This window comes from Candoia aspera, chromosome 6 (genome assembly GCF_035149785.1).
Source record: "Candoia aspera isolate rCanAsp1 chromosome 6, rCanAsp1.hap2, whole genome shotgun sequence".
NCBI lineage: Eukaryota > Metazoa > Chordata > Lepidosauria > Squamata > Boidae > Candoia > Candoia aspera.
In genome coordinates, this window is record NC_086158.1 from 61,630,566 (window position 1) to 61,648,995 (window position 18,430).

General features: G+C 38.2%; 1 protein-coding gene across 1 annotated transcript in view; it reads left to right on the top strand.

The window, feature by feature from the left end:
* The first annotated feature begins 683 nt into the window (after positions 1–683).
* BTBD16 (BTB domain containing 16) overlaps positions 684–18,430 on the top strand; it is a 32,837-nt gene continuing 15,090 nt past the window's right edge. The window contains exons 1-11 of the mRNA XM_063307288.1: positions 684–790; positions 1,516–1,582; positions 4,086–4,245; positions 7,577–7,697; positions 8,670–8,746; positions 8,846–8,989; positions 9,500–9,625; positions 10,336–10,450; positions 12,744–12,813; positions 13,468–13,598; positions 14,534–14,653. Coding sequence (XP_063163358.1) covers positions 684–790; positions 1,516–1,582; positions 4,086–4,245; positions 7,577–7,697; positions 8,670–8,746; positions 8,846–8,989; positions 9,500–9,625; positions 10,336–10,450; positions 12,744–12,813; positions 13,468–13,598; positions 14,534–14,653 — 1,238 coding nt within the window. The remainder of the gene's footprint in view (positions 791–1,515; positions 1,583–4,085; positions 4,246–7,576; positions 7,698–8,669; positions 8,747–8,845; positions 8,990–9,499; positions 9,626–10,335; positions 10,451–12,743; positions 12,814–13,467; positions 13,599–14,533; positions 14,654–18,430) is intronic.

Below are 18,430 nucleotides of genomic sequence, written 5' to 3' on the forward strand. Positions count from 1 at the left end.
TTAATGCTTGTAGAGGTAGGAGAGGATGGTTGAGTGGCTTTAAAATAGATGACTAATCTGGCCTTTTTAAAAATTAGGTTTTACTCTGAATGTGCCTCTATCTGCTTTGATCATACCTATTATCCCCTGTGTTTCACTCACATTCAGCCACTTAATAACAAGACCCACATTGGGATGTCAGTATAATTCTTTTAATTAGAATCAGCAGCATTAAGATGTTAGGATTTATACATATACAGTCATGTTTATTTTATAAAAAAAAAAAATTACATGCCATTTGTTTCCATTTTGCTTGCTTGCTTGCTTATATTTGTTTGCAGCAGGGAGGTAACTGAAAATCTTTTTTCTATTTGTATACCGACAACAGTAATCTTTCTGAGACACGTGTCCTTCTGAAGGACCCTTCTTTGTTGATACCTTTTTTCCTGGCTTTGAACCAGAAATGTGGGTGTTGCTGTGGCTGTATTGTGATGCCACAGTGAGGTAAGATGTCACAATACTGGCTTATATGTATGACAGCCTCTCATTTGTTGATTATATTGATGCTAGACATCTTTTACTTTTGAAGGAGAGTGTTGGAGAGGAAATTGAAAGGGGATGGTGAGCTTCTCTTCAGCAGCTCTTAGTTATTCTACCTGAGGATTAACAATAAACTAGTGTACCATTTTTGAACTTCTTGCCACATGGCTTGCTACAAGCATCTTTATGCAAAAAAACGGAATTCCATAGACATTTTTCAGTTCTCTTCCTTTGTTCCTGAAACACTGGCTTCGGACAATACGGCACACCTGTAAGTAGAAGCTAACACTTCCAAATACATGTTTGCAATGGGCAAGTGGTTGGCAAAGGGAATGACTTCTTGGTGTTTGCTTCTAGGCATGTCTGTTAGCAGATCAGCCTTCCCCAACTAGATAGCATTCCTAAATGTTCAGCTGTAAGTCTCATTAGTCTTAGACAGCATGACTAGGGATGATGGGGAGTGAAGTCGAATGCATTGAAGAGCACCAAGTTGGGACAGGCTATGATAGAACATTCCAGGCATTCCATAGGATGTGGACTATGTTCTCAGAATATGGGTTCTCTATCTTTTTCAGGCTGAGGCCACATCTGCTGTTTGAGAACTGTGCTCCAAACATAAAGGAGGGCAGGACCTAAACTATATTTATTGTGATTTAAATGTAAATGATATTTAATAAATTAAATTAATATTTAATAATTCAATACAGTCATACTGATTATTCACTACATATTATGTATCACATTAAAATTACAATTTGGTAGCAAGCTTTAGAGAGACTTTGGTCCTCACAGGATACTGATTTCATCTACCTTGCAAATGTCCCACTTTCATGTAAGATAAAATACATGACAGTAAATGTATAGAGGACTAATTTTTCACTTGCTTTTGTATGGGCTAAAAGAATTGTGCACTTTTGAGAGGGAGGTTATGTAAACTTAGTTTTATCTTTGCAGCCTTCTTTGGTGTAGCATTGATTGTACCTTCTTAACCTTTAGTTACCTGCTATCAGCTCCCTTTGTATCTCTGGGAGGACTTTCACCATGTGAGAAAGTGCTATCGAAGGTAAGTGTAGTTTCTGGTGGCTATGGGATCAAAGGAAAATGATACACTGAGAGTTGTAAGATACCTACTCCCAAATTAAGTTATTGACCATAAAATTCAATGAATTTAAAATGGAGTAGTCATATCTTAGGACTGCCTTACCTGGACTGTTAAAATCCAGATGACCACCTATTACCTGTAATTCTTCCATTAGAGTTATAACCGAGGTGTATAGGTCAGAGTGCAATTGTGTATGTGATGCCATCCAGAGGTTATCTGGATTTCTTAGCTCAGATATAAAACCCTATCATATATACAATTGCACAACGATTTAACTTACATGAACTAAAGAGTCTACTACTGTATATTACTCCTATGGATCTACAAGATTTACTGTACCAGTAAAAGCTATACTGCAAAGTGTATGTGTCTCACTTAACTACTCAATTGGAAGAAGCAAAGATAATTCTGCCATACTAGAGGCTTGCAGTCAACATTAAAAATTAATTAATTATCCTCTGTCTTTTTGCCCCCAAACCCTTAATTCCTTGTCTAAGCTCCATTCCATTAACATTACAGAACCTCTTTTTTCTTTACATTCAGCATGAAATTTTCATGAAATCCTGTTTCCTTCACTTCTACCTTCAGTTTTTTATTTGTTGGTCCACTGTCTTTCTCCACCTGCCTTCTTGTCACTGAGATTTGGTTCTAAGTTAATATTAAACCATGGTTTGCTTAACTATGGTTACTTTAATAAACCACAGTTGATGGGTTCATACAATATGCTTAGCCACAAATAAATCATATTATGGCTTAGCATGATATAGGGATCAGTTTTTCTCATCTCTCCTTCCATCAAGCTGAACTCTTGTTCTTCCCTACTGATCTGTAATCCTTCTGGATGACCTCTTTGCTAACTTCTCACACACAGCTGCATAGGGTAATAATATTTTATATTTGACCTTTCCCCATTAAGAACTGGAATGAACATTAACATTATAGCGGGCAAAGCTCAGACAACATAAAGGGGACACCAGCATGTGCTTGAAATGGCTGTCCTAGATCATCCTGCAAGTATTAGGTTTCATACTGACAAAAGAAATAACAATGAACATACGGAGACTACCATGACTTTACACAAGAGGCAAGCCTCTTCCCCTGCAGTTAAAAAAGCACAAGAAAATGGCTAAGGGTTTTATTGTCATAAATTGCCTATATATAGGTCTCTCATTTGAAAGTATTCATTGGAATGCTTGTGTTGCATTGTTAGCCTTCCTTCTAACAGCAACTATTAACCAGAACATTTACAGCCTCGTTCCTCAGATGATCCATTTCTAGTCTAGATGGCCAAGAAGGCAAACCTGACCACACCAAAAGCCACCTAAACTGGGTAGCTTCAGCAAATGCTGCAGGCAATCCTAAAGATGCTGTCATGAACAACCCCCACCTGGGTGCCATTGTGACATGGTGCCAGCCAGGGAATGCTCAGTAAACAAACACACGAAAGCAATAGCCAGCAGACGGGCAGGAAGGGGAAGTTGCTAATTCAGCACCTTGGACCTTCAAACACACTGACAGAGGCACCAGACAAGCGGAGCTACTGACCCCAGAAACTGACTAGAGGGGAGGGGAAAAGGAAGGTATTTATACTGATACTTGTAAATCTGAAATCACTTGGATCTTTAATGTGTCATGAGTTACGGAGAGCAAGAAAGGATTCCCATCGATTCCAACGTGTTTCGTGTGTGGAGTACTGATTGCAAGCCAGGACCATCACAGGTACTCAACTTTGAAGGCATTGCTGGAGGAGAACGCTGATAGGAGTCTTTTCCCACTACTGCTCAAAGCAATTCAATGCCATCCAAACTGATGTTAAGTTAAGAATGTTTTGTTTCACTGAAGCAAAGCATGTCACCTTTACAGACTAAATCACTTTGTCAAGATGGACAGTATCTATGTTACTTCACACAGGCCTACTTCTTGTCTCCCAGTACCTTTCACCCACCCATTGTCACCAAAACTTTCACAGATAATGTTTGGCTCAGATTTCATTTTTCTTTTGCATTACAGTTAGGAGGATGGTGGATTATTATGTAAGCCATTTTACATAATAACCCACCAGAGATTCCTTGAGGAAATTTTGGTAGTCTCATAGAGATTTGTTTAACTCTCCTCAGAATTATAAAGAATTCCCTTTGAATTTTGCTTCAGTGAATAAACAATTGTCCAACAACTGTCATTATCGCTGACTAATGTCTGTCTTGGCTGAAACAAAGGGAAAAAATAGGCTGAGATATCTGGATGGCCCTTACTCCAGCAGCCTGTTTCCAAAACAGTCAATCAGTTTTTCCAAGGAAAACCATAAAGTAAGGTATAAAGGTAAGAAATAACTCTCCTTGTCACCTCTAGGACCTGATGATATTTCCTCTGAAATCTGGATTCCCTAACTATGTCTTTGACAGAGCAGACAATTTTTAATATACATATATTGAACATCCTGGGATAAAAAATGCTTTTGTTTAAGATTCCAGCACCCGTGAAAACACGTTTCTTCCGCAATCAAGCTGGACTCACCAATCGCTGGCAATTTCCATTCAGCCTAACCTGTGACTTACTAGGAATTTCACAAGCTAATAAAGCTAAACAAACTGGCCTCCATGAGAACTTGATGAGAATAATGTCAGGTAAAGTGATAACTAGAAATATTGCCTGGGTTCAGACTCCACAGTAAGGATTATTTCTTTTAACCTTCATTGCTAACAACCTACAATGCATGGATTCATATACTGCATGAAGCCAGAACAATAAGCTATATAATGGCTTAGTGGGAAATGTTCTTCCAGTTCCTACATGCTTTTTTAAATAGGCTCTCTTTTTAAGTGTCACTGGGATTGTGAGTCCTTGAGTTTTGGGGAGTTTCCTCGCAACCCATCTGCTGATACACCAAGTAACCTAGGTTGGCCAGGGCAATCACAATTTTGTACAGATTCTTTTGTTGAAAAAACTGAAAGAGCAGATAGAAATGATCCCTGTGAGAAGGAAAAAAATGGGAAAAGCTTTAAGAGGCCTTTATGGATGAGTATCCAAGAAGCAAAGTGGAGAATTATAGGAAATAGAAGCAGAAACTAATATATAAAAAGTTTAAACAGGTAGCCCAAGCCAACAGGGATGCAGTCAGGAAGGTTAAAGGTCATGGCCAGATAAGGCCACCAAGGAATGCAGAATGTAGTAGAAAGTGTTTTAGCTTGTCCACAGAAAAAGAGTCATGAAGATTGTTGGTTATTTGGAAGGGGGAAAGTGAAAACAGGGAATAGGGATCAGGCAGACCTGTTCAACATCTCCTTTCTGTCTCTCTTCTCTGAGAAGGAGATAGGGCCCTTCCTAACATGATTGAGGAAGTGGAGGAGGGGGAAGGTCAGGATTAATGAAGGCATAGTAAGAACCTGCCTTGCTACCCTAAATTAATGTAAATCTTCAAGGCCTGGCAAATTAAGCCCCACCCCAACCCTGAAAGGGTATTGGGAGTATTTTCAAAACTTCTGACTATAAACTTTGAAAAATGCTAGAGAACTGGTGAGGTGTCAGAAGTTTACAGAAGATCAAACTAAGACCAGGTATTCAAAAAGGTGAAAGAGGAGGATGAGGAAACTACAGGCCAGCTAACTGGGCAAAATTTCAGAACAGACTGTGAAGCCACATGTCTGTGAGCACATAGACAACAATGCCAAAATTACCAGACATCTTTCTATGACGGAGTTACTAGTTAGAAAGACCAAAGGAATGCTGTGGACATAGAATACCTTGATCTCAGAAAAGTGTTTGGCAGTCTCACATGATATTCTTGTGGGAAACATGAATAAAAATGGGCTTGAGGGGACAGTGATCCAGTACATTTGCAGCTGGTGGAACAAGTTCACCCAATGGCTTCTTGTAAATGGTTGTGTATTAAGTGATGTCCCCCGGGGCTCATCTTTTGCTGTGTGCTATTCAGCAGAATTACAAATCATTTAGGGGATGGAATGGAAAGGAGACTTATTAAATATACAGATGAACATCAAGCTAGGGGGATTGGTTAGCACCTTAGAAGACAACTTCATTTATTTAATTAAATTTATAAGGTCACTCAATTCTATAACAACTCATAATGACATTAACAGGCTTGAACATTAAAGTGACAAGAGTAACTGCATCAGAATAGGGAAAAAGGACAAGAATGGATTGGAGACATCTGATGCAATGCATGAACAAAGAATCTAGGGGTCTCACTGGACAACTAAGCATGTGCAGGCATGAGATGCAACAATTGAACAGGCCAATGCAATCTCAGAATGCAGTAATAGAAGCATTGTATCTAAATCATGGGAAGTAATTGATCAATTGTACTTTGCATGGGTTAAACCACACTTGGACTACTGCATCCAGTTCTGGGTATTGCACTTTAGAACAGGGTTTCTTAATCAGGGTTCTGTGGCACCCTAGGGTTCCATGAGAGGTCACTAGGGGTTCTCCGGGAGATCACGATTTATTTAAAAAAATATTTCAAATTTGGGCAACTTCACATTAAAGAGGTAAGTTTCATTCTTTATTTTTAGTTTAAGAACACTGTTAATGCATATATACAGGCCTACCCATGAAACAAATATTATAATTTTGTAACTTGTAGCCTATATTTGAGCCTGAATGTGCAGGGGTTCCCCAAGCCCTGAAAAATATTTCAAGGGTTCCTCCAGGGTCAAAAGGTTGAGAAAGGCTGCTTTAGAAGGTAGAAAATGGAGAAACTAGCAGGTGTGATTGCAATGAGGGGGTCCAAAAAATCAAGATGGTAACCACAACCATGTGATCAAACTCCTGCCCTTCTGTTTATGTTATGGATACCCCTGAGCAGGTTCACAAGAAAATTACTAGGATGATAAGGGATATAGAAATAAAGTATTATGAGGAACTGGGGATGTTTGCTTGAGAACATGAGGACTTGAAATGAGGTAGAAAATAGGGTCATATCTACAAGCCTCAATCCTTGTGGCTGTGTTCAGATGACTCACTTTAATCATTGTTTATTCAGTTAAGAATAACAAATTCCTGCCCTATGGAAGAGCATACCTCTGGAGATCTGGATGGCCCTGACCTTGCCTGCCTGCCTGCCTTATGTAAGGCACTGAAGACCTGGTTTTCCCCCCAGGTGTTGGATCAGAAGGTCTTGTGAACCTGTCAAGATTCATTGTTTTGTATGCATTGCCCAGTCCATCAATTGCATGTGATGGAATGTGTCCCTGAGGAGGGGTGGTGGTGATGTGATGGAGCTCGGACCTGGGGGAGAAGAGAGCGCATTCCAGGCTGATAAATGTTCTCATAGTTTGGAGAGCATGGGGGGGGGGGCTGCAAGGAAGAGCGTTAGACTAGCCCCACCTTAGATTTCCAAGAGTATTTTTCCTTTTAGATCAGTTAGGAGACCTTTAGTCTGGCAAGATTCTGTATGTGGCAAGAACAATAAAGAACCAGAGTTGCAAAGCTGACTCAACGTGGTTTCATCGTCAATTCCCCTGACATTGCTTCTGACAAAACTTGCTTTACAATTTCTTATATTTTATTTTTGTAGGGTTATTTGTCATTTTAATTGTACACTGCCCTGAATTGCATGTCAAGTGGGCAGCTACATACATTGACTAAATAAATAAATAACCAAGCCAATTTTCTGAGTTGACCATAAACACAGAGAACCATAAAACTAACTGATGGGCTGCATTTATATGACACACCAAGCTACAATGTGGTTGGCTGGTTCATGGCTCAGTATGTTGTAAAAACTCAGCCATCCTCACCAATTTTCATGCATTCAGCCTGGCAATCTGAAGGGAACCTTAAGGATTCCTGTTAGCATTCAGAGTGGTATAATGTTGAAGAAACACAAGTGACTTTCCCTTGCAGACTGCACAGTTGAATTAACAGCATATAAACATGTTTGCTATCTCATAGTTACTGAAATCCTTCCTTGCATTTTTTTTTCCAACTGTCCAGCTGATACACCTGTGTCTCTGGAGGAAGAACATGAGGACTGGAAGGCAGGTGCAGAACTTCTCAAAGAACCTAGTGGGCACTCTTTTTCAACTATGCCTCCCAAAATCAAACACAGACCCAGGTACCAGCCAGAACTAGTTCTTATTATAACACTACACCAAATGCTTTAAAATGGAAATTATTGATAGCATAGCTCAGGCTTATATGTGATGGAAAAGGTAATATACTGTATGAAAACAACCAAAGACCATAGTTCCATTATGTTTAGTAGTAAGAATGTACTTTATTGAGAGAATGTATTACTAACCTTTTCCAACCTGGTGCTCTTCTAAGTAAACGTTCTGAGAGTTGAATCAGGGATAGAACCAGGTTGAGAAAGTTATATATATGTCAGTGTTTCTCAAACTTGGCAATTTTAAGATGTGTGGACTTCAGCTCCTGCTGGCTAGGGAATTCTGGGAGTTGAAGTCCACATATGTTAAAGTTGCCAAGTTTGAAAAATACTGATACATGTCCATCACTCACATATAAGAAGTCCCAAAATGCATAAGGGTGTTATGTATTTGACTGAATTTGACTGAGGAATATACAACTGTAACCTGAAATGTATTGTTAATTACTGGGTTACCTCCAAAGTAAATTGCCATTGGTACTCATTCATTGGTGGAAGCAAAATTGGAACTCAGTCTATTATGTACAATATATGCGCATATGTTAGGTGCACTTTAACTTAGAGACATAGATAGAAATTTAGCAAACTGCTACTAAACTCTCCTATAATCTTACTACTCATAGGCTGAATTTCTAATGTCCAGATGGGTTTACACAGATCACTTTACACTTGGAAATTATTACTGCATCATATGGATAATTTTAGATCACGTGCAGATTAAAAATATCAGCTATTTTTCACTTATGTCCAATCCCCCAGATGCACTGGGGCTGTACCTTCTACATTCCCTGCCAGCATGACCCCCAAAATTGCAGTCCTGATACATCAGGTTTGGAAATTTAATGTAGAGTGTGCCATGATGGCTTTTAATCAAATTATGTGCATTAAAATCATGGTTTCTTCACCCTTTTTTTCACTAAGGATATTCTCCCGCCAAGGATCTCCCAATGAGATGCTTTTTTCTTTTACACAGAAGATCACAGAAGGCATGGAACCAGGTAAGCAGTATGATTTGAAATACATATGCTGCAATGACTGACTTTTCATCTCCCAAGAAATAGCTATGGCTTCTGACCATCTTCCCTCTCTTTCTTCAGATGTAACCTTGGACTGTTTGGGCTATGAATGGGAACTTCATCGAATGTATTTATTTAAATCCTATGTCCTTTCACAACTTCTTGCTGAAGCAGTACAGAATAGTGACTCCCCAAACTCAGAAAGCCCACCGATGCCTAAGAAAGGTATTGGTAGATGTTCTGTTACAAAATTTATGTTTTATAAGTCTATAGACATGCTTAAAACACTGATATATAATATATAATTAATATATAATTCATCTTCTAATTCACTGGATTCGCAGTGGTTTACAGTCAGGGACTTTCAGTGATACCTGCTGACCCTAAGCCAGAAATCCACAGTCATATTTTTCAAGCTATGATCAGAGGGTTAAAAATTAGTGTTGGTGTTTTTACATTTTTACATTTCTCCCTCTTCTATATGAGCAATCAAGATAGATAGAAAATGTTAGAAAAGATGTTTGGTTCTTTGAAAATAACAACTAAACTGTCATGAACTATTAAACTGCCAGTATACTAGTAGGCAAAATGCCTTATTTATTTTATAAAAATAAATCTTATTTATAAAAATTTAGACGTTTTCCTCAATCCACCATTGCCTTGAATAAGCCACATATTCTGCATTTTTATACTGTCTTTACTTCAGTTTTCCTGTGTTTCCAATGTTTTTGGCAGAAACCAATTGTTATAAACTATGTCTACTAACTGATCATAAACCTGACAAATTCCACAAACAGAAGGAAAAATTGCCCAAAGTCACCATTGTTTTGGAGATCAGTGATCAAGATGTCACTCGGTTTGGTAATGTAAACTATCTGACTCTATAAATTGACTGTTTGCCATAGGTATTAGGGTGTTTCACAGGCCAGTGTGAGGAAATAGATTAGGTTAGATCTCTCATTGTACTACCTGTACTCATTACTATATTTTTTTAAATATTTCTCTACTTCATCAGCGAGAGTCATTTAAGAATGAATTGGTTTAAAACTTTTAAAAATTAATAAAAATATCTGGGGCCAAATAAAATTCCCATCTGTGATAATTAGCTGTGCTGGTTGGGGTTCATGGGAATAAGTCTAACACCTGGAAAGCCATGGGTGCCCCATCCCCATCCTTATGATGAGCATATGATACTAATAGTAAGTGGAAAAGAATGGACTCAATCTGTTTCTCATGTTCCTTTGCATGGAAACAGCTATACTGATCCCAGTGTCCTACTTGCATTCTATGCCTTCTAAGAGACTTTATTGTTTTATGTTCCCTAGATATCAAAAATATTGAGCAACCTTTTCAGAATCTGCTTTGGACCAGAAAGCATGGGTGTTTGAGAGAGGCGTTCTTGATATCCACCTGTTGTTTAAAATCATTGATGGTGGGAGCAAATAATATATATGTAGTGATAGTTCTATAGTAGCCTGAATAAATATTCTGTTCAGGAGCAGAGATTGTGCTGACAACTTATTATATTTATACTGATGTATTTATTTGCATATTCTGTTGATATGATGAAGCCTTTGCTGTTGCACTCAAGAACTTGTACAATTCTGAACCAGAAGTGAATGAAGAAGATGTTCTGGGAATTCTGGCTGCAGCAGAAGTGTTACAGTTCCCTAGACTTTTCCAAAAGTAAGTAGATTTTGACATACCATAATACAATTTGCTTGAGATTTGGGGATTGAACTGTGCAGTGGCCCTTCTCTTATTACAAAAATGTTCTGAGTAAAATGTTAGCTTTCATCAGCCAAAATATATCCAAAAGTCATGTTTAAACAACTATATTTATACTTAAGTGACAAGTGTAATTAAGTTAGGAGTTTATACTTGTGGCCTTCTAAATTTTGGTGAAATTATCTTCCAGCATCCTTCCCATGTTGTCTGGGGTTGCATCCCTCCCATTTTGCCTGAGGTTGAGGAGAAATTGAACCAGTTTGATGTAGTGGTTAAGGTGCTGGCCTAGAAACCAAGAGACTGTGAGTTCTAGTCCCACCTTAGGCATGAAAGCCGGCTGGGTGACTTTAGGCCAGTCACATACTCTCAGCCCAACCCACCTCACAGGGTTGTTGTTGTGGGGAAACAGAAGGAAGGAATATTATATATGTTTCCTTATAAAGTAATTAAGGTGGGATAAAAATAAAAGTATTGGAGTACTATAGATTCCCCACCCCTGACCTAAACTATTGTTTCTCTAGTAATATTGTAGAACAGCCTTCACTAAATATGTGGCCTTCCAAATGTGTTCAAAGTCAGCTCCCATAACCTCTAGCCACAATATAGTACAACCAATGACTCTGCTCCCATAAACCACTGGAATTATGGGAAGTGATGTCCAATACATTTGAAGACTGCCAGGTTGGAGAAAGCTGCTATAGAAGAATATATCAAGCAGATTTGCGTATGTTAAGCACCCAACGTGATGCAAGAAGCACCCAGCTACAAGAAGATGCAAAACAAGAAGATGTTTTGCATCTTCTTGTAGTTGAACTTCAAGACCAGCTTTTTAATATTTATTATTGGCAAAACTTTCTATATTCCCATAAATCTCTTGAAGCCAGCAATATTGGAGTGAGAGAATGATTGAAATATATCTTTCTGTCACCCAGCGAGAGCATAAGATGATACTCTCTGCCTGCCAGGAAACATGAGATGAATAATCTGAGTTGTATATTTTTAAAACTGCCTTATAAAAATCTGTCTCCAAAATATACTTCCTGATCTTGAAAAAAAAACCATGTTATCTCAGTAGTTAATGGATTAAACATATATTTTAGACACTGGTGGACTTCTGTTTGATATTGCTAGAGAACTGGTAACATGAGTGAGCATTCACTGACAAGTTTAACTTGTAAGTTTCCACAATTATGTAAATAAAGTTTTGTGATGAAACAATGGTGTCTGGTGCACAAATCAGTATCCTGAAGAGATTCTCTTTCTCTCTTCTCCCTTCGATAAGATAAATTTGAAAGTATGTGCACAGTGTACAGTGATAGCTGAAAGACCGAGTAAATAAGTCATGAAAAGAAAAAAGTTAACAATTATTGCAGGTGGAGAAGAACATTACATCAGGCTTCTGATTTTGGGCAGAATTTTTAAAGTGCTTTCATATCCATAGATTTCTCACCTTTCGAGCTGCCCTCATAATGCTGCTATTTGCTTTGATGGAAATACTGCTTTCCATTGCTTGGAGTGGGGGTGATTTTAGGAAAGGGAACACAAAAGAATGATCGTTAAATTCCAGTCCTGGTGTGGTGTCTTGAGTAAATTTCCCCTTCCCCTTAAATTTTGTTTTAAGAACACAGAATATGTTGATTTTCCTTCATTTCTAGCTTAGCCCTAAATGGCTTTTATACAAATTTAGACTCGCCAGCAACTCTAACTAGCTACTTTTTGCTAACGGAGGTTACAAAAGGAACACTTCTGAGGACCCATTTTTATCTGGGGCTGGGGAGGAGGCAGCCTGAATTGTCCTCCAGAGAGTTAGAGTGTTTGTCCAAAACGCCAATCATACTGTCCCTGAGAGAACTGTGTTGTATGGAATTAAACAGGAAGTAAACAATCCAAACAAACATTGTTTCCCTGCAGCAGTTGTCTGCTATGCCCCCTGAGAGGAAAAACGTTGCTCAGTGACCTAGGCTAAGCTGGGTAAGAAGGGTAAGGAAAATACGTTCCCCCCAATTCACACTGAAATCCCTGAAATCGTCTTCTCCAGGCTGATTCTCTGAAGAATCACTGAGACACAATTCCTAGAATGTCCCACTGGGTGGCTAAAGAAGTTCTGAGGTTTGCAGTTCCATGGCATCTGGTGGGCATTTGCTTGTAGAGAGCCAAAGGCTAGAGAGATTACTTGTGTCTTGCACTTCCTTCTTCCGGTTCTCCCCTTAACCCTTTTCTCAGTTATAGCTCCATTTCTTCTGTCCTCCAGGAGCATCCAGGTCATGAGAAGAAGCATTTGCACAGCCAATGTCTGTAGATATTATACTGCAGGCTGCAAGGTGAGCTTCAAACTTAATGGTTTTTTTTAAAGTAGTAAACTAATATATACTGTAGTGCTGCTCTATTGTGTATTCACAGGCACTTGTTGCTCTCCTTACATTTGTGTAAGTCTTTGTGTAGCTGTGAGGATGATCTGGAACAAACTGACTTCTCCATTTCCTTTTTTCGCTTTCTTCCTCATCAGTTAGTTGCCTTACTGGGTTCTGACGAAACTTGCACCCATCTGTTCAGTGAAAAAATCCTTTATGGGTTCAAGAAGGTGGTTTCTGGAAGCAATTTTTAAAGAAATTGGGCATGTCTCCAGGATGGAGATTAATAGTCCTACAGAACTGTGGCAGGAGAAGTGCCTTCATATTACATAGCAATTGAAAATAGAGATTTTTTCACATACAGTACAGACGCTTAGCACAGAGTACAAATTCAGCAGAGATCTGCAAATCTTCCTGGTGTGGGAATTCTAAATGAATTAGTTGCACTTTCATTTTATAAGATTAGATTTGCAGTTATTAAAATGTCTTTCAAAAAGAAATGAATGTTCTTTTTGTCTCAACTCATATACAGATACAGCGGTTTAATTTCCAGTTTCCACCACAAGATGGTTCTAGAGTTCAGAGTTTAACTTCTCTTCCCCCCCCCCCTCTCTTTGGAAACAGTATAAGCAACCTTCCTTGATCACTGATTGTGAAAGATGGATTGAGGTGAACCTTGTCCCACAGCTTGGTTCCCAGATTTACCTGCGGAATCTGCCATTGGAGCTGCTACAGAAAGTGCTTAAATCTCCAAGGTCAGAAAGTACTTGGTCAAAAGGAATGGTTCCTGGAATATAGATTTGGTCTTATTAGATTTAGTAATGATCCATCAAGATAATGTATAAACACACTTTGTGGTGAGTTACATGCTGTATTTACAAACAGGCATATTTACATGTACACTTACCCCTGTACTTGTTATCATTCCTGTACATGAATCTGAGTGCAGTTGAGACTTCTAAGGATGGACAGTTTCCACCACTAACGTTAATTGTGATCCATGAAAACCTTGTTATATGATTAGTTTAGGAAGCAAGCAGCTGCCAAGGCTTGTCTTGATTAGGCAGTAGATATTATGCAAGTAATCCATTGGAGGTTGTTATTAAAAAATGAAAAGCATGTCCATGGAATATGCATAAATAAATACAATTATGTTTTGCTTTTAAAATAAAGTCACATGTGACTGCTGATATATTGATAATATTTTTATAGATTAGAAGTAATCATCACAATATTCTAGATGTTGGCTTGGTCTTTCACATTTAAACTGTAACATAATCAAGAGTTGCTCTGGACATCTTCCTTGTTAAAGTTGGTCCCTGCACCTATTGAATTATGAAATGGCACCCATGTTAACCTTAATTGTATTATTTCAAAGGTAAAATATTTTATAAAAACAATGTAATTTGTGTCTTTGCCTGCTAATAAATTTGGAATTTTGCAAACACTGGGCCATATCATATGCTGTTTTTGGAATTATAGTCATTATCTGCCAGATCAGATGTTAATCAATATGCTGAAATAAATATTACTTCAAATTTCATACATTTGAAGTAATAGAACCTTTGAAAAACATTATCAAAGGGAAATATTTTAAGATTAAATGTTTTTCCTACATCTTAAAATAACTACTTTTTAAATAGTTTACTTTAAAATGTAACTCTTTGATTAATATTTCCCCTTTTGCCAGGTTGTTTACCATCAATGAATTCTACCTCTTGAGAACTGTACTATGCTGGGTCTTCCTGCAGCAAAATCCCAAAATTCAGATAATCCCATTTTATGATACTGTCCTCACATATTTTAGCAGGTATTGAAATACAGGTATATACTTCTCTTATTCTCTTATATGGATCATAACCCTCCTCTAAAGTAGGGTTGGGCCACTTGGCTTAGGCCTGATTTCCTGCAGCTCTCAGCCTAAATTCAAATGTCTTGTGCCAATAAGCAATTGTTTGGCCGAATGCAAGAGTTTGGCCTGTTTGCAAGTGGAAAAAAAGAGAAAGGAAGGGGGTGGCAGGGGAAAAAAAGGAGGTTTCTTTAAGTCTCACCTACTATGTATTGATATGAAATTCCCAGATCCAATGTGGTCTTTAACAGAAGTTCTAGATGGGCTACCTTGTTTATATTTCTCAACAATTCTATGATGTTGATTGGGCTGCAAAAGAGAACTGTCTCCAGACAAAGGACTAATAAGAGTTGGAAGGGGCCCTTTAGGCCATCCCTGGCTCACTGCAGGAATCTCCCACTATGTTCTATGGCTGAACCTCTGTTCATTTTTCCCATGCCAGTCAAATACAGCGTAGAGAATTAGCAGCCCTTCAGCAGCATCCCCCACTTCATCTGCTGCTGCTAAGGCAGAGAGCCAACAGGTCATCCTTTTCATGCCCTTTCCCCATCTAAACAGAATTCCCTGAAGTGAGCCGAGTTCAGCTTCAGCCACGAAAGATTTCTAGGCTTGCTTGTGAAATATACTTTATGTGGTTTAGGTTGATTTCTTTTAAAAGAAAAGACTGTCTTAACACTGCTGTTGCTACCCCATGAGACATTCTTTCCTGTGAGTCATGGACCACTATAAAGAAATCACTGTTTGAATCAAAAGAGAGCTCCCATGTCTCAAATATCAACCTCTCTTCCTTCTTTTCATCTCTCTCTCCCAGCCCTGCCTTTTCCACCAAGAGATAGGAATGAACTGAAGGCAGGCCTAGTTGAATCATTATTTATTAGTTTGACCTAAGAAGCACTCATTCCATGAAAATATTTCTGAAAATAAGGACATTTGCAGCTACACACCCGCACAGGCTGAACGTGATGCATAATGTGATGCATAAGCTCATTCTTGCACAGGTTATATTTAATAAAATGTGCAAGATGATGTGGTTAAGCAATCTATCTTTCAAATGCTATTTGCTTTCAAAATAGCTGATTAACTACCCCTCCAGCCAGAAATCCATACTCTTAATCATCTGATTTAAGCTCATTGAATTTTAAATATTTTTGTCATTTACAGCTTTGTATTCTTTCAGCTTAATATAATCTTCTGTAACAAGCTTCAGTTTAAGACATCTGGAAAAATAGAGCATGTAACGCTTGCTTATTAAGCCATATGAAATATGTACGTGTAGGCAGTACTCCTTTAGAAGTTTATTCTTTTGCTAGTCATTTAGATTTTGCTGTCATCTCATTATGTCAACCAAAATTAAACAAGTTTAATAGGAAACAAACCAAAGAGACAAAGGTATCAGCAGGGCCGATTATAACTCCTCTAGCATCCTAAATCAGCTTCTCAACTGAGTAAATCAACTGCTTTTAATCTGGCAGTGATTCCTATTGCTTTTAATAAGACTTCCAGTCATAGACATATTGAATCCAGAGTTATATATACTTAAATCCAGTGACTGCAACTGACTGAAAATGGATTATATCAAAGTCCATCTTCATGAACATTTTCTTGCCTTGAAAGAGAAGGCTTGATTTTTCATTCTGAGGATGGTTTTGTCCTTGCTTTATTGTAAGGAGATGGACGATGCTACTTGTTGTGTGTGTATTTTGGCAACATGTTTTTTCATCACTCTGCAGCTTTCTGGCCACCCATGCTTCAGAAAAAGTCCCGCTGGGGGGGTTTCTTTTTGAATGACATCTGTCCTTGAGATCTGATTCTAATAGCCCTTGAGGCAATCAGCAAGCAAAAATTCACATACTCAGGGCTTATGTGACAAATGGATGATAGCAAAATTATTTTGCTTGGCAAGGCTGAGAAGCAAGAAAAAGAGGAAGACAGTGGCTAATGTAGGTGGATAGGACCAATGAGATCATTGGAATGTCATTGAAAGAGCTATGGAATACCACCAGGACTAGTAGAGGTAGGAGGCATTTGTCCATTCAGTCATCAGGGATCAGGCACAATTTCCCTAACCAACCAAATTGCTATGGAAAGGAGCCTGCAAACCCCTGGAAAGATGATTACATGATAAAGGACAAAACACAAATATTCCTTGGCTACCTTTTAAGTAAGATAAATGCTAGAATCCCATATTTCATACCTGAGAATTTCTGAAAATTTCTTCCCCTCTGAGAGGAAAAATTAAAAGTAACATCTCATCAATTTGCATGAGGATGGTTGAAAATGTGACAGAAGAAATTTTTGGCACAGCATTGACTTAGACCTCTTTTGGATATGGCTGATACATACTGAGACTGGAGTCTCTTAAAAACCATACCATTACCTTAAACATTATCATCCTTTTAAATATTACCATCCAACCATCCCTAAAAGGTTATCCTGAGAATAAGCCAATGGCTTTTTATTATCTATTATTTTTGTGAATAGTAGGTGAAAATGTTCCAAGTAGAGTTTTCTGTTTGCACAAAAATAGTCTAGCAAAGAGAATGGCAGAAGCAAGTCAAGGTAATTTGCTTAGGTTGCCATGGGCCAAGAGAAAAAGCAAATACACAAAGCTTTACATTGTTTAGCAGCCACATGAGATACCAAGTAGCTTTATGCTATTTTATAACAGTTCCTTACACAGTTCATGGAAACAGCTGCAGGAGATCTCTTGCACTGGAAATTGCAGCCAATTCCCAGTTACTGGCCAGGTTCCAAAGAACCACACAACTGAACTCATTCCACAGTGCCTAAAGGAGGTCTGTGTTTGCTTTTCTTTCCAGCAGAAGCCTCCTCTGCCACATCACAGCTCTATTTTAAAACCAGAGAGAGTTCAGAATTAATGTTCAGCATGACTTTGAGAACATAAGAGAGTCCTGCTAAGTCAAACCAAAGGTCCATTTAGTACAGCATCCTGTTTCCAACACTAGCCAGCCAAATGCTTTTACAATGCCATCTCTGTTACAGTGCATGTCCAGCTACTGATTTTAAGATGTATACTCACTAGGAAAATAGAATCTCTTTTTAGAAGATGTTATAGATAATAACCATTGCTATATCTATACTTCATTCATTTTTTAAACCTAACCTTTCCTGCCTAGTGCCCTCAGATGTGTTGAAATTACCAAAAGTCATGCTTTCTGAATATTCCTGATGTTGCAGTCCCAACAAATCTTGAAGGTTGCAGGCTGTGGATGGTTGATCCTACTCCAAAATGTTCTAATGTAAATTATTTAAGTAACAATTCAATCTAAAATACTGCATTTTACATTGTTCATTTTGGACTAACTACAGTTCAGTTTCATTGAGAGCTTGCAGGATACCCAATTATATTATAAATGGAGAAAAATATGTACCCCTTGTTTCCATGCCATTCATCATTTTACAAACCTTGTACATTCTTAACCAGCTTCTTAAAGAAGCATGTTCACCACTGATGCATTAGTGCCATCTGAGGTAAGTGCTCAATATCAGAATTCCTTGACCCAAGACAATGCTCTCCTTTTTAAATTGAAAGTGGAAATTTGTGAGTGAGTGTCTATACCAGAGAAAAATGCATTCTCACAGAATACAGAAGCCAATAACTTTGTCTTAAACTGAGGGCACTTTCACATGGGTCTTTGGTATGTTTCAGAATCTATGCTGTGTCCCTTTGATCCTACACTTATGTCAACATAAATTGCTCAGATGCAGCACAGCAGA